The sequence below is a fragment of the Acanthaster planci genome, linkage group LG02 (assembly GCF_054643075.1).
Source record: "Acanthaster planci isolate LZ-2023a linkage group LG02, COTS_SCS, whole genome shotgun sequence".
In the NCBI taxonomy this organism is placed as follows: Eukaryota; Metazoa; Echinodermata; class Asteroidea; order Valvatida; family Acanthasteridae; genus Acanthaster; species Acanthaster planci.
Window position 1 is genome coordinate 23,294,932 of NC_141778.1, and position 23,444 is coordinate 23,318,375.

The following is a 23,444-nucleotide window of genomic DNA, read 5'->3' on the forward strand; positions in this document are numbered from 1 at the left end:
ATCCTTCTTTTATGTTAAATTTATATTCATTTATTCCACTTGAACCATGTTTAATTTTAAGAGACATTGTTTTGTAGATATTTTCTGTCATGAATTAAAGGTTCATTTAGAAAAGTAACATATCTAACGTCTTGAAGCATTTCCTACATTAAAATTGAAACAGTTAAAATTAATTCATTCAATTTCACAGGAGGCATATCGACGAATCAAGTCAATATTTAATGGCGCTCAATTATCTTTGCTCTCTCTTAATGTTGGATAATAAAATAAGGTATTTCGAATGCTCAATATTAGATATGGAATGGTTTTTTTCACTACACTGAAAAACAAATGAAATACGAATGTTTTATATCTCGTTTGAGAAACGGGGCTAAAGTCTGTAAATTACTTTATCATACAATAGGCTCCTTTTACTATACCCTTTCCAACAGGACACTCTTATGGGACTCCAACTTTTAAATGTAACGGCTGTCGTAACAGCTATTACACGTCTATAGTGCTACTTCATTTTACATCTTAACATTACATCTTAGATTCTGAGGAAAAGATTTAGTGTGATGAAAAGTCACGTACACACAAAACCACAGTTTTAATACCGAGAAATTGCCCTTCAATTAACCAATACCGAATTAAAATCCCACTTTTTCCATTTCCTGAAGGAGTGTGGCTAATCGTGTAATATTTCGCAGCCAATCAGAAGGCGCAATCTACCTGTGACGTCATTACGCGGCATCCTAAAGTTCCGGGTAGCTTACACGTATATATTAACCTAGATTCCGGCGCTGTCAAACAGAAACGTGCCTTGTATCCTGTTGGAACATATATCGCAAGCCTTGGTCGACGCGTACACAAACTGCTGAGGACTAACGCTAATCGGTATACAGCGAGAAATCTTGCATAATTTTCCACGACCATGGCAATCCTGAAAAGATGCCTCTGTGTGGACAATGTCCGAGGCGGCTCCGCATTATCAGCTGTATACTCTGTGGTGAGTCAATCCAATCAGATGGTTTCACTTTAAACACTATGCTGACGTGACCCACATCGCTAAAAATGCCATTGTCAAGATGAATACTGACCTACGATAATTCGTTTTATGTTTTACACAAAATGGGGGGGGGGTGTTATTTAGTAAAATGAATAAAATTTACTGCAAAATTAAGTTACACAGGCTGTGCAGAAATCAATCTTGAACAACGTATCAAACGACTCGGACATTTTTAATTTTTTTTACTTTTTTTTTTACTTATTTCATTAAAATGAAACAGTTGCATACATACGTCCTTTTGCTGGGAAAAGTTTTTTTTGCAGTGATCATGCTTCCCGGCAAAAGGGCGTAAGCGCTTACGTCCTTCCAGGCACACGACTCGACGATTTGAAAGCGTTCTGTTGATGGATTCTATATCGATTTCACTCTACGACTTCAGTAGGAAAACGGCAAAGTACATTTTGCAAATCTTCGCTCACCTAACTACGTTTACTATGCAGGGACAAGCAATCAAAGTGCATGGGGGTAAACTTAGAAATTTGAGATGGGCACTTTCTATGGGTTCAGCGTCAGAGAAGAAAGGAGAGGCCTTTAGTGCGGAAACGACCCATACTTTACTGACACGCTACGTTCGCTTACTAGTTCACGTACAATTGTGTGGGGACCGCTTGAATCTTTCAATATTGGTGTTTTCTTTCTGTATAAACAAACAACTTTTCATGATTGTTGTTTGTGTGTGACAGATCTCTTCTCTTGTACTCCTGGTACTGGCTGCCATCCAACTGTCAGCGATCACAGGTAAAAGCAAGTGAATTCTGTTGAGAAAACAGTCCTTTACGCGTCAGATCATACATTCATTAGTGCTGGGCTGACAGTCACCGAACTTGGTGAAAATATGGTTTAGATCTACATCTACAGTAATGGGATAAAGTAAACGTCAGCTCTGCTTCACTTCCTCTGCTAACCGTCAACAAGGATGGCATCATTCTTCAGTTTGGGATCAATCTTCGTTAATTCTGAGTGCAATTGCTTCCATCTTATTCACATTTTGGGGTAGATTGTAACATAACTAAAATCTAGTTTTGATCAATAGGTTGGGAGGGAGAAACCTTTGGTGCAAACCTAGGCATCAACTCGGGTTGGAGGAGAGTAATGTCTGGTTGCCGCCCACCCAGGTTGCAACTCGTATCAACGGAGGGCGCCATGACAAAGTAGCCATTCATATGGCGGTCATGGGTGACGTGCTGTCTGTGCGGCTGCGGTGTTATTTTATCAACTTTGCGCCCTGCGAAACCATAGAGTGTGGAATTTATCGTTACTAGAACAATTTTCCCTCAATTTCACATCAGATTTAGGGCAGGTCACAACCTTGAAACCCTGCAAATGTCCTTGTTCTACAGCTTTGCATTGTGAAACAGCAAGCTCGTGAACCTTTCATTCATATCTCACATTTCTTACTAAAAGGGTGCGTAATTATTGGGCTATATTCCTTACAAATGAGGTCGGACTGACCTCAAACTTTGTGCAACTTGAAGCCTACACGTGAGCCCCCCTACTCACAGTGTTTTCCATTGACCCCCACCTTATCACATTCTGCATGGTCCTCTCATATACACATACTCTTTAATGCATTTACAAAATAAAAACAGATCACACGAATAATTTGAACGAAATCCTGGCCAACCTTCCCTTTCATCGAACTTCACCATATCACGAAGACACGATTGAGTCTTTTCGGCGATTCATGAGCATTTCGCTGCTGTAGTCGACTTAAATTCTACGGAAACTTATTTGATTAATGATATTTTAACATTGCAACACTGTATATTCTGCCATCTAGAGTTGCCTGCGAAATACAATACCGGCAACATCACAACTGTTAGCGCTTTGTACGTGGTTTCGGTGAGCCTGGTTGTAGTGTCCTCGCTGCTAGTCCTTTGGGGCACTTCGAGGGTGAGTGACGTTTCGTTAAATAATTCAACTTATGTTCGAATTCCCCTTTTAAGGACGTATTTGGAACCTTTCTCCAGATTCAGTCTTGTTAATGCTTTAAGTCGCAAAACGGTCCTTATTACTGTTCGTTCCGTGAAATCAACTTCGCAATTCTACAACAGCAACAGTTAATATCCTTGTCCAGGGCAATTAGTATAGATATAGCCCACATTTTTCCTCAATGAGTACTGCAAGAAATATAGTCCCGGCAGCGTGAGAACACTTTGTTATTATACTTTGGCTTTCCTTACCAGCACCTGTTGAGTGAAAAGCTTTATCTCATATTCAGGATTCCTGCATCTAAAGGACAATTAAATTCCATGACCACATTGTGAAAATCCATGACCCAATAATGCAATGTCTTGGAATATTCAGACTTTCAAAGTTGCGAATAAAATCACGCATTTTAGGCACTTATTTCTGATAATAGAAATCACACACAGTGTTAGAAAAATTCCATGACTTTTCCGTGACTTTAGTCATTTTTACAAAATTCCATGACTTTTCCAGGCCTGGAAAACCAAAACAAATTTCCACGACTTTTTCATGACTTTTCCAGGCCGCAGGAACCTTAACAAAGCACGTACTACAATGGCTAAGGTTTTCTGTCTTTATTTTTTGCTTGAGTTTATAGCAACAAATTAATAACACCTGTGTTTGGTATGCTAATATCAACAGGATGATCGTTGGTTTCTCTTACCATATATGATTGCGATGCCGATACTCATTCTATGGCAGCTAGTTGGTTTAATCAGTTTCCTGTACCTCATTATAAGCGTAAGTTCATTTTACTTACCCAATAATGTGTGTTGTTTTAATTTACTTCAGCCAATTAGCTCTGCGTCTCTGCGGCAATTAGAGTACATGAGAAAAGGGGGAGGGGAAAGTCTGCGATGCACATAATACACACATAAGTCAATCTGGTATGCAACACCTTCCTACTACAATATGTATTCTTTATCTGTTGCTTTCCCCCCCAAACAAAATAATTCAAAATATAAATAACACTGCCTTCCAATGAAGATATTGTCGACTGAAGACGATAATCCTCTTATATTACGTTTGCTCGTTCTCTATATACCTTCATTCACTATACAAACACCTATCTGTGTCTTATTTAAATAATTATGACCTGTACAATAAAACCATACCGAAAGTCTTCTTTTCTTTTTTGCGTTGTGACAGTTTAGCCTCGACTCTACGGGATTATTTGCCATCATCATCGTTGTGGTCCAGGGTCTTAATGTAAGTAGGTCTATCTAAGCTTACCCAGACGGGGTAAGTTTCTTTATCATTTATGTGTCTCGCTCTCTCCGACCAGTGGTGTTCTAGATATCAGATTGTTGAGTAGGAAGGAACTGTGCTCTTTATGAATAAAGATTAAAATATAATTAAAATAATAATACTTTTTACACAAAGCAATCACGCAAATGCTCTCAAAAAAGAAATTGAACGCCGTCAAAGTGAGTGGCGGGGGATGGCGAAAGGAGGGGTGCCTTCTTCACAGAAATAATGTCTAACATCACTCCTTCATAAAAAGCATTTTCATGGCCCGGTGGCGTAAATTTGTACCAGAAAGGGGGGATGGGACGGCGAATTGTGGATGGCGGGAGAGACTTGCTCAGCTATAGAAAATTGAAAGGCGGCGGGGGTGGGGGTGCTGACACCATGGGTCACTATATAGGGGCCGATGTTCATGATAATAGATGTAGGCTACATCTGTATTTTCATGTATTTCATTCCTGCATAATCTTACTTGCTTTTTATTGTTCTGCCATTTTTACTGCTATTCTATACGTGTTGGTTAGTGGGAAGTCCGAAGAATTTCTTCCCAATCCCACTTAATTTGTTTCTTCTTTCCACGTAAAAGTAGGGGATGAGTCAGTAGCCTATCTTTCCTATAGTCAAAAAGTATGTGGGGTGGATAATACCCCCCTTCCTATGTATTTACGCCTATGCCACAAGCTCACAAAGCCAACAAAGTGAGGCCACTCATAGTATTAGAATTAAGGAGCCTAATGTCAGACACTGTTACAACTCGTCTGCCTATAGATATTTCCGAAGCTGTAACTACTTCAAACAAGTTTCAAATGTCTTTCTTTTTCAACCTCGTTATTGTGATCGACAGTTTCTCTTCAATTATCCCATCTTCTATTCTTCCATCGCGGCGACTATCATGGGCCTCCATCTCGTACTTAATGTAAGTATAGTTAGCTCCCCCAAATGGGGGTGTAAGCTTCTTTATCGTAAGACACCTTGCTCTCTCAGACCAGTGGGGTTCGCGACAGCACAGAGGGAAATGTGTGTCTTTACTATGAGTAAACACACATGCTTTCCTAAATGAGCATTGTGGGCCGTTGGGAAGAGTGGTGGCAAGATGACGGAAAAAACCCCGAAACAGGCGGGATGCATTTTGTACAGAAGCGATATCTACTTTCGCCAGAGAGTAAACAGTGTTTTTCGCGAGCTCACAAGGCCGACAAGGTGACGCTATCCATGGTATTAGATATTCTGAGCCATTACTTACTTTTACGCTCTCAGCGACTATATTGAATACTGGAGTAGTAAAACTGTGAAATGAAGCTTCTCTGATTTTTTTCTTTAACCCGATAAAAATTTACCAACACTAATGATCTTTGTCACAGCCATAAACAAATTGAACACTATTTGTTCCACTGGTGGTTCTTTTTATTTATATTCATGTTGCTCTTCAGATTGCTAGCTTCCTTGCTGTGACGTCTCAATATCAGGAGTTGAGGGATGGCCGGGGAACGACTTACGACGTTTACGCCTCCAGGGTAAATAACGATGCCTTTTTTTAGTGATCAAAACGATTAACGTAAATTAATGAACTTTCATAGGACGACGGTTTAGGGCGAGGTCGAAGTGCGATATGTTAATTTGGAACGATATCATATAAATCGTTAACCCAGCACTGAAACTGATCTGTATCATTCCAGCCATTAAACAAACCTCATTGACACCCCCACACCCCCAAACATTGTTCTAAAAGCCCGAACAAAAAGGTTATTGGGAAATATGTTTGAGATATTCCTGAGATCCAAATATATTCATTACTATGAAAAAAAAACGAGTAAGGAGACACAATATCAATCAACTCCTTTCTGTTTTTCCCAAGCGGGGCACTGACAGGAACCACGAACCCTTTGGAGGCATGTTGAATCAGCCTGCACACGGCACGCCATTGCGAAGTATTACCACGGAAGGATAGGGCTTGCTATCAAGGATCAACAATCAGGGCGACAGTGCGCCTCCAAGAGTTTGTAACGCGTTGGTTGGCCAATCGCAATGTGCGAAATCTGTCGGCCCTTTCCAAACGCGCACTGGGTCGACAGATTTCGCGCACTGTTATTGGTCGACGCATTACAAACTTTTAGAGGTGCACTATTGTGAATCGCCCGTATTGGCCGTGTGACGGGGGAAAGTATTAAAATGTTACCAGTCGGGCTTCGGTATTAGTATAAGAGATAATTATCTAAACATCATGATCCACTTGTAAATTAACTTATAATTGAGCATCAAATTACAAATGGTTTTTATCATAAGTTCTTTTTATTTTTGGTTGAACAGCCTACCGTTAAAATAAACGTCCTACGAATTTCATGTCTGTATTCTGTCCCGCATATTGGAGGATGCAACAATCGTTTGAAAAGTGTGTAATAACGACTCAAACAGTTGGCGTCATTAGAACATCTCAATGTCCAAGACGATGTTGCGCCTTTTTAGTTTGTAAAGCCATTTTCCATTGTATTTGAAGAGTAAATGCGAGGGTCGATCTGTCACAACTGAGTTACGGTAAGGGATAAATGTGCTTCTGAATGATTTACCTCTGTTGCTATACTTGGATATGCTACCATTAACATACTCTTAAACGTGTTGCTGCAATAAATTTTTCTTCGACACGAAATTTATCCAACTGTGTACTCTACTTCTTCATTGTATGAAATCTATTTTATCCGAAGTCGGTTAAATGCACTGAAACGCACCTTTTTAAATTATTTAAAATCATTTCCTGGACAACTGGGGACGCTGTTGTTGCGATGTCATACCGGGAAGACAAGTTCAGTGCATAGGTTCAAATTGTAAACCCACAATTACCTTATTGAAATTACTTCTCAGAAAGGGTCGATTGCTCGCTTATTTCTGTCTACTTATACGACAAAGACTTACCAAAGGAGAGAAAATTCAGTCCATAAAAGTCTTTAAAAAGCTGGAGTTTTGTGAACGAACCAATGAAACATCAAAATCTGTTTCCTGGGATGATATCACAGTTTTGGTCATGAATATGGAAATACTCACTTAAATAAAAATGATTTAGGCGGTAAAATGCCTTTTGAAACATTAACTGAGACACATAGCTGCGTTGAAGGTTTAAAAGAATTCTAGTCACCCTTTAATCTTTGCTTAGCCATAGCATACTGTATGTACATTTTTGGAAAAAAAATCTTTTTAATCATAACAAAACAAATGCTTGTTACAGAAAGGGGAAAAGTAAAGAGAAAAACAACCCGATAAAGGCCTTCTGTTCTTATTTAAACAGCGGCAAACCACCTGCCCTTGCGCAACAACACAATTCGGGCACGGCATGAAAAGGGTGTAAGAAATTCAATAATACAGAACACGCTGGTCACACTGAGGTTGTGACACCAAAAGGTCATAGTCTGACTGCAGAAGTGTTGGTGTTTCGACTTTCGTTCAAAATACAGTGTAATGTTATTGCACTAGCACTAGTCTGCGAGACGGATTTTATCTAGGCTTGAAATCAAGTCGGTAATTGGTTGGGTGCAGTCCACCTTCCTCGCGATGCCGTTCGGCGAGCAATTAAATAACACGCGGGAACGATCAGTGCAACCTCGCTCCCTAATACGCGTGTCCGACGGTGCCCAATTACCGACTAGCAATTAGGCGGGCACAGCTACAGTCCACTTATTCAAGCCCCATTGAAAACAATGTAAAATCAGCACTGTTCGGGGCCCAATAGCATGCACGCCAACATCCCTGAGATTTCTGAAACACAAATGAAATTCTTGTCTGGTCACTTATCTTTCAATTTCTTTTAAATTTTTGTGGGTTAGCCAATTACATTTTTAATTATTCCCACAAAACAAAATCACCCCCGTAAAGTGATTTTTTCGAAGTCCGACTGCAGCCATTTTTCAAGTGGCGACCCTCAACTTTCTCGGGCACTTCGAGACCATTTTTCAACCGTAGTTTTTAGCCATCCTGCTCTCATATGGAAGCTCAAAGAAAAGAAAGCTCAAAGCTCATCGAGTTTGAAGATGCTTTCAAATGCAAATTCTCCAAACCCAAAAATCTACTAGCAAAAAATGAGAAAATGGGGTTGTCCACTTTTGACGCGCCACGAAGAGTCGTTAGAGTATTTTCCAAATTTCTCCTAGCGGAAAATTGAAAATGCTTTCGGCAAAGTCCAAAATCCCGAAAATCTACTCGCAGAAAATGAGAAGATGGGTTTGTCCACTTTTGACGCTCCATAATAAGTGACGACATACGATTTTGGAATAAATGAATATTTGAATACATTTCACAGGCACAACCAATCGGTGCATGCATCACAGAATAGGTCTATGTCAAGTGGCACACGCCCTGATGGAAATATGAGAGACGCGGAGCAGCTTGACTCAGTTGCAGCATCATACCAAGTACACCCACCATGCGTGTGTGCCCTGATCTCACATCGTAACTGCATCGAGCAGTAGACGTACAGTACAGTTTTCTTGGCGGCACAGACTCGCTTGGATCACTTTTCCCAGCCAAGGCTCCTTTCAAGTTGCACACGGCTGGCCTAATTACCGTCATCATGGCGATCATGCAGAGATGCTGCTGTTTTGATAACGTCCGATCTGGCTCCATCGCATCCGCGATATACACTCTGGTAAGAAACTCAAGGTGCAGTTTTCAGTTCAATGATTAATTGGTCATGCTTCCATTAGCAAGTATTAAATGGACCTGGATCCAAAGCCCCTTGTCCAATTTAACTGTAACTTCTTGTCTGGTGATTTTTTTTAATGTGTGCTTTTTTACGAGTTCATTTTCGCAAGCCCCGGACTCTTGGAACTGAACCGATTTTTTTAAACAATCTGTAAATTATTTCACTCTTGTAGTCTTTTCGATCACTGTTTATTACGATTCATCACGTTATTTTATGATTATTATTATTTTTTTTGCATTTGTATGAGCAACACTAACGGGACTTCACACTGCTGTTCCCCAATGCATTTTTTTGTTAGTTATGACACATTAAAACTGGGAAAATGAAAGACTGAGTGGTGTGGCCGAACGAACATGGGGTAACTGACTCTTTTCCTTCCTCCCTGTTCTGACATTCGATTACGTGTATACGCTATTTTTAATACGCATTCATACCGATCAGTCAGAGTAACGCAGTTTGCAAAGTACGTCAAGATGTAAGGCAAATTGCCGTAGTTGCAGTTCCACGAACAGTGGCGTCAAACAGTGAGTTGGATCAGACATTGGGCGACCAGTAGCAGAGCTAGAAATTTGCGACGCGGTAGGGGTTTATATACATGTACATGTACACTACCCCCAGAACTGGGGGTACATGTAAAACGGGGTTTTCAAACACCCCGCGCCCAAATGAACTGTTGCACGTTTGGGGTATGCCCCTGGTCATCTTCCGTCAGCGCACAATTTCAGTCTGTCGTCCCGTGTGCACATGTAAAGAGGCAAGGGCGTCAGCCCTTCCTGGATCGGAACTAAATTAGTGTGAAGCGCGAAGCCCCAACGGGAAGTGAGGCTTGGAACCCAAAATAGTCGGGGACCATCCCAATTTAATAGATTACAATGAGTAAAACAGATTCTGGGAATACAATATATTAGAAATGACTTGCCTGTGAATAAGGCCTATTGACGATTGGTGCAGATAATGATGCTATCGTGAGTGTGATGCTAGTTAATGAATATAGCTGGGGGGGAGGCTGACAGTAATGACGTTGAAGATGACTGAATCTCAAAGTGCTTGGCAAGCTATGGGGATGATTTTAAATATTACACTAACATTTCTGTATGACTAAAAGGTCTGAAATAAAAGCCACACCGTTACTGAAAGCTGCATTTTTGTTTGTTATCACAGGCCTATGCCTTGTTATGTTTGGGGTATTCAGGCTGGAAAGTCGCACCACGTGCTGGTAAATATGTCCTGTTTCCTGTGCGTTTTGTACCTTTGAAGTGAATATTTTCTAACAATAAACTTTACTTGGCGTAAAGCTTACTTTACGAAAAGTATGAAAATATACCGAGGGAGGCAAAATAAAACCAATAACATAACAATGAGAAGAAGCAAAACGAAACCAAATTGAAATCATCTTTTCCAAAGAATTCCTCGCAGTTTTTCCGATTAACATTTCACATTATATTTCTTTCCCTTCCTGCATACTTCTTCTGAAGGCGTCCCTTGTGAAGCGATCCTAGACAGCATATATGGCATGGCTCTGGTCAGAAATATCGCATGCACCCACGAAATCTGCTAATTAGCGACTTCATTCCCAGCCATTTACATGTTAAGTTTCCGTATCCAGCCGTAGCAAAGTAGTGCACGCACGGCCAATAATGGTGTTCAGGCGAACGCGGCGAAACAATATGGTCACCCAATAACCCACTGGAGGATAAGAGGTCAGGCGAGGCCACATCAAGTTTCTCTAGGCATTACTGGGGGGGGGGCTATCACGAGTTTTGTATCAGTCGCTAAAAGCACATAATCCCGGTTTGTTTTTCTTTACTGACAAATGTATCAGAATGGGCGTACATATATTATCGAGACACTGCGAGTTTCACCATGGACTGTTTCTGGCTGTCGTTCCTATGTGTGATGGTGATTGCTTCTGTACTTGTCCTTGTGGGCGTATCCCGGGTGAGTAGTAATTGTGTCATGCTTTAAAGTCAATTGTTCACTTTGTTTACGTATTAAAATTCAGCCGAGATATATACAGTGACAAGCGATAAACATTCATCTACCAGTGTACTAGCAATTCTGCTGATCAACTTTACACGTATTGTCCTCAGCATACTTGACCTAATGAAAGTGGATCAGAACGGCTTGTTTTGTCTGGGTCCCTGTGTCTCTTGTTTGTGTGTGTGGGGGGGTATCCCGTTAGTTATGGACACCAGATTGGTAGGAGATTCCTTCGCCCAATTGCGTTTAGGTCTCCTTAATTGCAGGACACGCGCGGATTGCTCCTGGCGTATATGATCGTGATGCCGATCATGATCCTGCTGCAGTGTGTGCAGTGCATCTTGATCATCGTCATTCTTGCTCAGGTAAGTTGCAAGCAGGTTAACATACAGCTCTCTGACATCGTTATCCAGTCTTTATACTGTTTGGTGTCAGGGAGTCTTTTTCAAGTACGCTGCTACCCGTCAGGCAATTCATGCTGGTACTCCCGAACTGCTAATTGGATACTGGGTCCCAATTAAAGTGTTCATGCTTTTCACACGACTGGGCGACGACTTTGCGATCGTCACTGTCATGACGCAAGAGTGTCGAAGACTGCACCCCTTTTACCCTCCGACGCAAATGGTCTGTTTTTAGTTGTTTGCAGCGTCATGCATGCGGCGTCACACCGGTCATGATTATTGTGGTGTTGACCCCATATTCCCTTTTAATGACATTTAAATTGATTAGTGGGTGTCCTCTATGGCTTCTGCAACTACCGCCAAACCAAGGGTGGTCAGAGTAAGGTCGGAGTACCTTTTTTCAGATACCGTTCAGTCCTTCCAGATTTGAGGGGGGTCACAGCCACAGTCACACAATGGCCAAGCAACAATTAGCCCCCCCCCCCACCATGAAAACGCCCAGACACGTGTCTACAAACATCAGAAAGACCCGACTCCCTTTACTGGGTCGCTGGCTTGCCCAGCCGCCGTCTATTTAAGTTATTTCAATGGTTAGTTGACGGAGATGTTTATCGTTTGAATGGCACTCGGCACTTTTAAGGTGGCCAGACCAGGTTGTTTCAGCATGAACAGAGGTAGGATTGCACATAGGAGGTGATTACATTTGGCCGTAATTTTTTTTGACTAAGAAATAAGCCAAAACGACGTCCATATGTGACGCAGGGCCCAAAATTCAAAACCGTTTGCGAAATAACGTATCAGCAAGCTACGTTGGCAACATTTTAAAGTAACGGGGCTGTACAATATTTGACAGTGTGCCGTCATAAAATTTCCTTAACAGAGTGGATACGGCTCGGGCGTCGCTGTGTCAATTATTGTGCTCATCTTCATCTTGCTTTTTACCTTACTTGATGTGAGTATTCTACGCTCGCCCACTTCTTCCAGAAATGAACCTTTTTTGATCGAGTGTATATCTTTTTAGGGAAATTTCACCATAACATCGAGCATTTACTGTATTGCGAATTTTATTGACATTAATTATGCATTTTGGGTTTTTTCGACAACTATATTGTGTTTGTTTCATCGACAAACACTGTTTAAATCAGCAGCAGTAACAACTCTAACGAGATTTACAATGATTGATATAAATGCACTTAGACACAACAGAGTTGTAATGTACTCATTTTCAAAATTTAAGCATGCCCGGATCCTCTAAAAAGGGTGTATAAACTTGCTGCCACTCCATTATTCAGTCAAACTGCACGAATCGCATCCGCTTGTTCATTAAGTCTTTTTAGTGCTTTCATAGGGTATCGACATCAGTGCAAACATGAAGTGTAACGTATGCCCCAGATTGCAATCTCATTCCCGATTTTTGCGGTACAGGTGTTTTGCTTCCTGTGTGTGGTGTCTCAGTACCAGGAGCTGAGGGATGGGCGTGGTCGCATGCAAGACGTTATGGCAACCAGGGTAATAACCAACTAACAATCATTGAGGCATTTGCTCCAAAATCGCATTGCTGAAAGAAGTTGCACCTTCGTAATAATTTTTTAACCTGCAAAGTTCTGTAGCTGCACTTGTGAAGATGCGAAATGCCCCAAGACCGGGAAATGTTTACATCGGGCGTTTCAGCGTCGACACAGCAACTGAAGCTTGACAAAGCTAGGCCCATCCGAATCAGTTTTTGTAGTTGTCACCTGTCACAGTGATAGGATTTATGAACAACTCTAAACACAACTTGTGTAAAAACGTTTCACTCGAAAGCCCAATTCTTCGTCAATAGCCGCATTTCGTGTCCGCCATTTCACAACACCCATTTTTTCCCCTCTCTTCTTCTTCTCCCACAGGCTCAGGGTCCAACAACCGTCATCACCACATCTCCCCCAGCGGGTAGCAATGTTGTTATTGCTTCCCCGGCTGGCGCTCCACCTGGCTACCCTCCCCAACAGGGCTACCCTCCCCAGCAGGGCTACGCTCCCCAACAGGGCTACCCTCCCCAACAGGGCTACGCTCCCCAGCAGGGCTACCCTCCCCAACAGGGCTACCCGCCCTTGCAAGGGAAGCCACCGTATCCCGAGAAAGTTTAAGTATGTTGCCCACGGGATTTGAGCAGCACCCATTGAGATAAATGTTGAAAACGTGTTCGTGTGTCATGTACGGATGCATGACACAATCGTGGTGTTCACAAATTGTTGCTGCATTCCTAAGGAAAAGTAGATGAAATGTAACTGCACGAAGAAAGGCCTGATGTTTCATTTCAGTACTTAGAACATTGTATATGACAATAGTCAATGCACGTTTTTCCTATGTAGACAAACGGGCTTTTTAAAAAGCTGGAGTAAAATAGAAGTAGCGTAAAGTGTACTTTATAATATCAATATGATAGGTTTCAGATTAGAAAAGAGAGTGCTTTAATTAAATGCGAACAAATAGGTAGGATTCGTGTGAAACAAGTTTGGCACCAGTTTTCATTTGTTTTTGAGTTTGCATACGGCCTTGCTGAGAAGTAGACCAGTACTCTCAGATCCTTCAATGGAACATGTTTTGTCAAACTGTCCATTACATTATAAGAAAACTATTCGACATTTCTTTCTAGATACATTGAAAAGTGCACTCTGTGATTTAACATTGATCATCATGCTCTTCCCAGTAACGAGGGAGCGCTGTCGCTGTAATGCACTGTACTGTATAGTTTCCGGGTGAATCCAAATTTCTTACTGAAAATCTTTGTGCGAAAACTTTCCTAACTGACTTGCTGTCATGCACATAGACATCCACATTATCTTCAAAGTATTTGAGAGAGCTGATTATCGTAAACTCTGGATAATGGAAAGGGCAGAAATAGCTCTACCAATGAGGATAACGCTACACTTTTGCTCAGATAAAATGCGACTTCTGTCGTCCGTATGTGAAAAAAGCAACACTGGAAATCAGGTTAAGTAGGCCACAGGATGTTAGAACTGCCTTTAAAAAGTACACTGCATGTGCCTTTGAATTCAAAGGAAACGGCACCCGTGAATGCAAAGCAAAGTAACGACAATCACAAGGTAGCTCTTGGTGCCGGAACCACAGACGAGCATAAGACTGTACGAATATGACATTGCAGTCATTATGTTAACCGAGCATCCGATATTATTTATTATAGCATTATGAGCATATAACGTTATTTAGTATACATGTATAACTGACAGAAGGCCATTGCAGGACATCAGAGTCGAACGTTTTGTAGCGTCCACTATGGATTTCTTTCTGAAGACATTCATCCTTGACTTTTTATTACAAATTTGCAAAATGTACAGAACCGAAAACTAGTTATGAATATCTGCCACTTTGTTTTTACTGAATGCAGTAAAAATATATATTTCGATGGGAATGGCTACAAGCAATACAACAAGTGCTGTATTTGCAAGAGTTTTAGCCACAATTGTATATCCATTGGCGGCGGTGCTGTAAATGTTTCTTCATGCAAAAGTAGTATACATCCGTGATGTTAGCAAAATTTGGCAGTACTTTTTACCTTCTGCTATTTTGCCATTTTTCATGTACTGTATGTTTACATGCTTAGTAGAATAAATACATATTCATTTGTTCTGCCATATCTGGGCATTTGACTAAGACTAATTAGTACAAGCAAATCCACGTTTCAATCTTTCAAAGAGTTAAGGCACCTAAGTACATTTGCACGATACGAAAACTGCCTATATGTTTCATACACTTCGCTAGAGGCGGTCCCTGCATATCATCGTGGGATCAATGGAACGGATCTTGTCATTAAGAGAGAAACACTGTGAGAAGTATGGCTTTTCAAAAACACTCTGCAAACAAACTGCACTGTATGATACTTTGAGAGCCCAACTACACCATTTGCCATGATGACTGAACTATTATTAATCAGTAAAAATAATTGTACCTTCGATCTACAAATATCTTGACCTTTTTTGTAGCGCTTTTGTACTGATTATTTAGCTTTGAGATCATTTACGCTCGCGTGGCTAGCTGCAAATGGAACAAATATGTCCAAACAATCGTGAACATTTAAATGAGTCATCTGGGGTCCGACGTGTGACATTGTGGGATATCATTCTAAAGTAACCAAATCATGTGCCAGGATGTAACAGGGACAAGAACAAATTGGACCCCTTAAATAAAGAATGACCCAAATGTCAGTTTTTCTGTATACATGTACACGTACTGTACATCAATATTGTAATTGTAAGTTCTTCGGTGCTATGAGGATTTCTGCACAATCGAGGTATTCAATGTATAAGCCATGTTTGCGCCCCTTCGGAAAAAAAACTAAATGCAACCGTTGAGATGTTACCCGATGTCCGTGCAAAAGAACGACGTGTGACATTGTGGGATATCATTCTAAAGTAACCAAATCATGTGCCAGGATGTAACAGGGACAAGAACAAATTGGACCCCTTAAATAAAGAATGACCCAAATGTCAGTTTTTCTGTATACATGTACACGTACTGTACATCAATATTGTAATTGTAAGTTCTTCGGTGCTATGAGGATTTCTGCACAATCGAGGTATTCAATGTATAAGCCATGTTTGCGCCCCTTCGGAAAAAAAACTAAATGCAACCGTTGAGATGTTACCCGATGTCCGTGCAAAAGAACGACGTGTGACATTGTGGGATATCATTCTAAAGTAACCAAATCATGTGCCAGGATGTAACAGGGACAAGAACAAATTGGACCCCTTAAATAAAGAATGACCCAAATGTCAGTTTTTCTGTATACATGTACACGTACTGTACATCAATATTGTAATTGTAAGTTCTTCGGTGCTATGAGGATTTCTGCACAATCGAGGTATTCAATGTATAAGCCATGTTTGCGCCCCTTCGGAAAAAAAACTAAATGCAACCGTTGAGATGTTACCCGATGTCCGTGCAAAAGAATGTTATTGGGAATAATATACTGCTTTCGTGATAGATAGTGCATGATAATCGGGCTCGGGTGCGTGTATAGATGTGCTCCAGAGGCTCTGCTGAGATTTCAGGCACACTGGAGGGGATAGCATAGTCACAAAACACACACCGAACAGCTCGTCTTTGGATCTTGCCAATTTTTGCCAAGCTTCCCCAGAGTGGCTCTGATATAATGATGCATCAATACACACACTCGAGCAGGGGACGCGGAAGGTTTTTTGTTGGGCCACACCCACAGTTGGATAGATTTTCCCCAGTGAGACTTAAAGACAAATACTGTGGCGGGTTATAAATGTTTACCAACGAGAGTAAATACCCTAGGATCACCGCTATACTACATGGTGAACAAGACTCGAATAGAGGTGCAGAGTTACAAAGTTCATTAAAGTGTAAGTTCGGTCTTTACAAGATACAGTTATGAGTAAACGTATAGTTATTGGCGTAAATAGCCCGAGTACCTGAAACCACCATTAAAACAAAACGACAATATGTTCAAGAGGCTCGCAGATGATGAAAGTAATACGGAATACGGTACTGTAATTTGCTTGGCTTTAGAATAACCAATCCACCTTTCTTAAATACGGGAACAATATCTGACGATCCTCGATCATTAGGTATTTCAGACACTTTGAATACATGTATCTGTTGGAATATTTCATTCGATATTTAACCAGATCTATAGGTTTATATTTGCACATGAATTGAATTTACCCTTATGGTTGCCGAAGTTCAAGTACACTGGTCGCCATTTTCAGCGTCCATAAAGCGCTGAATAGAACATCTTAGTCATGCAGTTATGCTGAATGACGCCCGTTGATGGGGGCAAGGTCCACTTTGACTGCACTGCATGTATTTTAGCTACGTGCAAAACAGCATATTTTAAGCAGCCATTTTCGATTTACCCAGTCCCTTGCCCACGGTTGTGCAAACACGCATTTGAACGCTCGCTTCCTACATCGTCATGGCAATTATGCAGAGATGTTGCTGTTTTGACAACGTCAGAAGCGGCTCGACTGCATCGGGAATATATTCCATGGTGAGTACAATCAAAGCCAGTGACGTAAAGTGAACTATAAACTTGGCCACGAACAAGTAACCTCCCAGTCCTCATGGTAATAATCACAGTTAATTAATAAATGACATTCATGAATATGATCAGTCGCGTGTTATACACCAGTACATAAATCTTGCCACAATGAAACAGCATGAATATAACCAATCAAGTTCATTTAAAGGGGTGAAAATGCGGCAAACACGGTCAATAAAAATATTTGAGGGTTTTAAAGGTAAAATACACAAATACTTGATTCGACAATGGACACAAATGAAAGGGTATTATGGTAATATGACAGTGATTTGAAAAGTCCAGAATTGTATCCCAACTTATGTTCTGAACATAAGAAAATAAGTATCTGTTAATCATTTCAGACATTACATGTCACGGAATCGAAGTATCATGATACCAGTCACATTGAGTGGCGTTTACTACATCACTGTAGTGCAATAGAGCGGCATTGGGCGGAACATCATTCATCGTACTTGTGGGGTACTAAACGGTACCCCGGAAGGATTTCACCAAACTGATATTTGGAACTTACTCAAAAATAAGGAATTTTCAAAGTGTGCTTATTTTTTTTCTCGTGAATCTGTGCTTCACGAGAACAAAGTAAATTTCCCACTTGGCATAGGATACACGTAAAGGTGTGTGTGTGGGCGGAGGGGAACCATGACATGCATTACTGACATAATCTCATTTTGTGAAGAGGTTTCATCATGTCACCATTCTCCGCGTGTCAGCTTTAGGGAGATCGTTCATTGGTCAATGACTGAGTGCAGGTGAATTAATGAAACATCGCAGTCCATTAGTTTTAGTGTCAATAGTTGTTTCGTCTATCGGAAATTCCTCAGTCCCTCTGTAATTAGTCATGCCATGCATTTTACCCCAGATCTATGCTTTGATTTCCTTGGGATATGGAGGATGGCAGATATGGGAGTACAACCAATATGGTAAGACTGCTCGTCCATCTCTATTTTCTCCTGGACCAGTACATATTGCACACAAGCTGTTTTCTAATTAGGCCGATAGCAAACAGCTTTTCTTGTTTTAATTATTTCTGGACAGTGGACTGTTTCATGGTGCGGTTTTAATGCACCTGCGATAACCTTTCATATAAAAAATCTTGAATATACATGTATATGGGTTCAAAGCGAGAGATTTAAATGTTTCTCCCAACTTGCTTTACAAAACTTCTCTTTATAACACAATATTACGGTATGTACATATAGTAGAACGTCGCTAACACGATATTTATGCATTCATTTTTAGCATTAACTTTAGCAGGGGCAAACCCAAGATTTCTTTTTGGGGGTGGGTGGGCGGGGAGGATGTTCTTTTCTTTTATACGATTGTTGCTGACAGGCGAACATAATAAGTAATGTATTACATTATATTACTGATGCACTAAACCTGTATTCACGTGGTATGATGATATAGGGGAGAAGACCTTTTTCTCGTAATAACCCTTGTTGGGTGTCTTCTTTTTTTCATTACTATGATGTGTATTTTATTGCATTCGTTTATCTGTGTGATGATTTATTTTTTTATTTTATTTCACTGGATTTGTTTCACTCCATTGACCGCCCTACCGCCTGATTGCTATAGGTTTTTCAAATTTATTTCAATTTGATCTCAGAGCAACCCCAACCCTCTGGACCGCACTCGCGGGGAAGTTAAATACTGAAGGTTTCTTTTTGTTGGTGTAATGCTTCCTCTACGCGTGTCTAACGTGTGTTAATTGTTTCTGCTGTACAAAGGTCTATCCCAGACTAACGTTGCCTTCATTGTGAACTGCTTCGATCTCGCATTGATGTGCTTGGTTTTCTTTTCCTCCATTCTGCTTCTTGTGGGAGTTTCAACGGTAAGATCCGTAGTATGAATTTAACTCTCTGTATGGGTAACACCCTCCCCATAAAAAGTAAATGGGCGGTCTATTTTTTTGGGGGGGGGGTGTCTTGAACATGCAAACTTTGGTCTGTCATTCCAAGCAACGATAAACCCATTGGTGCATTAGTTTGCAAATGAAGGAGAAAATTCGGGCGGCCCTTTGCAAGTTGTGACCTAAAATTCCCAGACTGCTTCATTCAAGTGTTAATAACAGTTCTATTTAAATTAACTCAATCGTTTCTTCCTTTTGTGGGTTTGCCTACACAGGACAAACGTGGCTACCTGATACCTTACATGATTGCGATGCCCATCGTGGTACTGATGCAATGTGTGTCACTTGTCTTATTCATCATCATTTTGGTCCATGTATGTATTTATATGACGTCAATTTGATTTTGTGTGCCGTACCCTTCAAGCTTCACATTCGACGGCCTATTTTTATTATTCACGAATACCTCAGACATTTTAGCCATGGTCGAGAGCCCGTCACGTAGCCGGCCTTAAACTTAAATGTCTCCCTTTGGGAGACATTAAAATGTCTCCCTAAGGGAGACATAATGCCCAAGCTAACAGAAGGAGGCCGAATTTTACTGTCAAAATTTTGAGATATGATAGATAAGGGTCTAAATTGAAAACATACAAAGTTTAGTTCAGATCAGATTAGGGAATATTTAATTATGGGACAGTAAAGTTCGTGTACCTTCTTACGTGAATGTCTCCTAAGTGACCCATTTTCATTCATTTATTCCGTTTTTGGTGCATGTCAGAGCAAGGGGTGTTGATGCCTCATCCCCCTCTTTAGATCTACACCCTGAAACCAACACGCGTAGATAATTACTAATCCATGTCCATTTCAATATCATTATTGACAATGACAACTCATGTCTTTCTTCTACCCCTTCCCCATTAAAATAGCCTTCGTACTACGTGAACACTTATGCATATGGCTTTGGCATCGCTCTTCTGGTGTTTTTCACTCTTATGGATGTAAGTATACTGTTTATCTATACTGCAACGCAAAAGTGGAGTACGTATCTTGTGCAACACTGGAATTCCAAATACAATAATTAGTCTAAGTACTTAGGTTACAACAAAATGATCTACGCTTTTTGAAGGGGAAGAAATGGCAGTATAATTTACCTTGATAGGCTTATCCAGCAGATGACCAGCGGAGACAGTGACAAGCCCGCCGCGAGGATCTGTGGAGAAAGATGGGGGAATTTAAATTGACAATTTGCTCATCTTTGGAGATATCTTGGCTTGTTAGGATCATAGGTTATCCCCATCAGCAGAGCTTGAAGTTTATCATGAACCGTATGTACAAAGTATCATAGAAATTCAAGATTTTGGGTTACGGTCACTTTTGAAGTAACGACAAACGAGCTCCACTGCACCAGCTTTGAGGAAATCACAACTCACCACATCTTACTTCCAGTTTTAATTGATGTCTTTTCTTCTGACTTAGGGGATTTGTTTCCTTTGTGTGGTGTCTCAGTACCAAGAGTTGAGGGATGGGCGTGGCCGCATTGAGGACGTACTGGCAGCCAGGGTAAACAAAAACTGATAACTGGTTTTAGAGTTGCTTCAGTGTGACTAGCACTGGCTTATATTAATGACTGGGACGCAAGTACGCGTCTGGAGGACTGCTTTATTAAATTTTCTGGCTTTTCTTTTTAAACGTCAGAAATTCGAGATCATCTTAAGTTCCCATTTCTCCCACCGTTACATTTTCTTCTTCTTTGGTTTAATACTTATGCACTTACACGTTCAGAGGTTGTTGGTTCCCAAAATAAACGAGAAAAATCAACCATATCATCTTCTTGACAGCGACACACTACCTTCATCTCCACAACTGCCCCTACCGTCGGTGGCACTGCTGTTATTGTGACTCAACAAGGTAGCGCACCATTGCAGGGCTATGGAGGCTATACGCCTCAGCAGGGCTACCCATCCCACCAAGGCTACCCACCACAGCCAGGCTACCCACCCCAGGTGGGTTACTCTCCCGCAGCCCACGGGGGATATCCTCACTCTCCCCCTCAGGGTGTCGAAAGCCCACCGGCCTACTCTGAGAAAGAGATGCCCTACAATCCTTAAGTACCATCAGGGTTCAACATCAGTCTTCCAAATTATCAAGTGCAGATTAATACTACACCAGTCATAAAAACCGCACATTACCTTAAGTTTTTAGGCCATAAATTGAAATCAGCGAAGTAAGAAAACATTTCTTGGTTTCATTTTAACGAAATGGCAAATTTCACCAAAACTGTCAGCAAACAAGAACAAAGTCTTTGTGAATTATTTCTGCAGTTTTCAAAACCACTCTTTGGCAATCTTCGGTAATAATTTTGCACATTTTCTGGTTTAATTTAAAGCTGTAAATACGGTCACCTCTCGTCGCAAAAATACCTTTGCAAAGAGAGAATTTTGAAGAAGGGCTTTACTATAAAACGTGAATTTCTTTTTTTAAGGTCCTTTTGAAACATGTAAAGTTCTTGTTGTAATCAGGCAATTTCGGCAAATCCCAGCAGCTCAGTCTTAAGACCGAACACAATAATCCAGGGGATTTAATCGTGTCCTCAGAAGTCCTTGCAAGTTGGATACTGGTCGCCGTGTTTTGTGTTAAGTCACACATTGTTCAAAATGGACACTGTCAAAACCTTGTCGTTGTTCTTCCACGCCCTAAGTGCATGTGAGCTATGAGTTTGGACCGGATGGATTTATTTGATCAGTGGTTGACTAGATTGTAAATTATACTCTGTGACAATCGTACCCCTTCACGTATGCTCTGACACTTCCCTTTTCATGATTTAGAGGCAGTAGAGACAGCGAGGAGGAGGCCTTTCCCAGGTTGAACTTCCTCGAAACTTTCATTCTGTGAATTGTGTAAAGCACTCTTTAGTCAGTCAACCCGTTATCGTCTGTAACATTTCTGGTTATTTCATCGTTCTGTGGAGCTGTCATCTATTGTTTGTTCATGAGTAAATTAATTTGTGTGCGTCTGGAATTTTTAAACTGGGCCATCCTTGAATTACTACTGTTTTAAGTCATACAGATGGCTTTTGATGACCAATATTTTTTGGTTATATTTTCAGCAATTAACTAAACCAATGAGAAGACAGATTTTCTTTTCAGTTTTATGCTGTCTGAAAATGAAGATGAAGAATTTTTTTTATTGACTACAGAATTTAAACGGAGAAATTTCTCCTTGGGAGCAATTCATAAAAAGGTCAATAATGAAGAAACTTTAACGGGGAGGCCAAAGCAAATACAAAGCCATAAAAATCATATTGTCAGCTTGCAAGCGCAAGGGAAAATCACACAAAGTCTGTATTTTCTATTGCCTTTTAAGTCTTTGAAAAACCATTGCCGTAAAAAAGTTCATCTTTGTCGAAAAGAATTTATTTCCTACCGTTACAGTGACTAAATATTGAAATCCCGTCTTAAACTAGATGGTTCAATCCACGACCAAAGAGACATAATGTCGATGTCATACGGCATTCAGGACTGACTGTGAATCCATGTAGTGGTATTGAAAATATTCAGAAAAAAAAGCTTAAAGGATAATATTCGCCAAAAAATCTCTCGTATAATTTTGCCCTCCAACGTTTAAATCACGACCCATTGTACTCTAGGAGAGAGTTGCACTGCCTCAATTTTGCCATGGAGATCCTGAAGAATGATAGTGGTAAATCTTAATCTTTATTTCCCCTGTCTAGATCCACTTGCCGTGGTAGCATCCTCCGGAATTCAAATAAAATCTCTTCTAGTCCTGCTTAAAACTTCCCATTTGAAGAATAGCCCAATTCCACATTACATCAACCTTATTAATTCAAATTAAGTGTTTTTTTTAATTTTCCAATACGTTTTGTTTTTAAGTCTTGTGTCAATTTAGTTGTTTACAATGCTAATATGTAATGTTTTTATGTACCGTAAATGTTATATCTTGTTTTTATTCATCCTGATATATTTTATTGTAAATCATGTACAATTTGACCAGTGGCCACTACACATGAATTAATAAACCAATAACAATAACAATAATAACAAATAAACTGTCCAATCGGAACAGACAGGCCTAGTATATTTATTTTTTTAAAGGAATTTTTTTAATGAAATCAAATAATAAAGAAAAAAAGAAAGAAAAAAGAGCAAACTTCGCTCCTCGTAGTTTGCAATCCTTCACGG

At 40.4% G+C, this 23,444-nt stretch overlaps 3 protein-coding genes and 1 long non-coding RNA gene across 10 annotated transcripts in view; 3 read left to right on the forward strand and 1 right to left on the reverse strand.

The window, feature by feature from the left end:
* Positions 1–23,444, reverse strand: part of LOC147800042 (uncharacterized) — an 89,523-nt gene that overhangs the window by 56,902 nt on the left and 9,177 nt on the right. For all 5 annotated transcript variants that reach the window (XR_015424315.1, XR_015424312.1, XR_015424311.1 and 2 more), the window contains exon 2: positions 20,397–20,455. This is a non-coding gene — a long non-coding RNA (uncharacterized LOC147800042). The remainder of the gene's footprint in view (positions 1–20,396; positions 20,456–23,444) is intronic.
* Positions 775–6,912, forward strand: LOC110984088 (uncharacterized). The gene is made up of 8 exons (XM_022243907.2): positions 775–988; positions 1,732–1,786; positions 2,829–2,941; positions 3,659–3,757; positions 4,166–4,225; positions 5,109–5,180; positions 5,695–5,778; positions 6,120–6,912. The coding sequence occupies exons 1-8, from the start codon at positions 914–916 to the stop codon at positions 6,210–6,212; spliced, it is 651 nt and encodes a 216-aa protein (XP_022099599.2). The 5' UTR covers positions 775–913; the 3' UTR covers positions 6,213–6,912.
* LOC110984086 (uncharacterized) lies at positions 8,608–14,988 on the forward strand. 3 transcript variants are annotated; one of them, XM_022243905.2, is made up of 7 exons: positions 8,610–8,894; positions 10,113–10,167; positions 10,774–10,889; positions 11,198–11,296; positions 12,213–12,284; positions 12,758–12,841; positions 13,219–14,988. In XM_022243905.2, the coding sequence occupies exons 1-7, from the start codon at positions 8,820–8,822 to the stop codon at positions 13,456–13,458; spliced, it is 741 nt and encodes a 246-aa protein (XP_022099597.2). In that variant the 5' UTR covers positions 8,610–8,819; the 3' UTR covers positions 13,459–14,988. The 3 variants fall into 3 exon arrangements, with proteins under 3 accessions (XP_086989009.1, XP_022099598.2, XP_022099597.2); XM_087132883.1 differs by lacking the exon at positions 12,213–12,284 and having other exon boundaries at positions 8,608–8,894; XM_022243906.2 differs by lacking the exon at positions 10,113–10,167 and having other exon boundaries at positions 8,609–8,894.
* On the forward strand, positions 17,152–23,412 carry LOC110984084 (uncharacterized). Its single transcript, XM_022243902.2, has 7 exons — positions 17,152–17,348; positions 18,259–18,319; positions 19,127–19,230; positions 19,524–19,622; positions 20,172–20,243; positions 20,722–20,805; positions 21,084–23,412. Exons 1-7 carry the CDS (start codon positions 17,274–17,276, stop codon positions 21,351–21,353), a joined length of 765 nt encoding a protein of 254 aa, XP_022099594.2. The 5' UTR covers positions 17,152–17,273; the 3' UTR covers positions 21,354–23,412.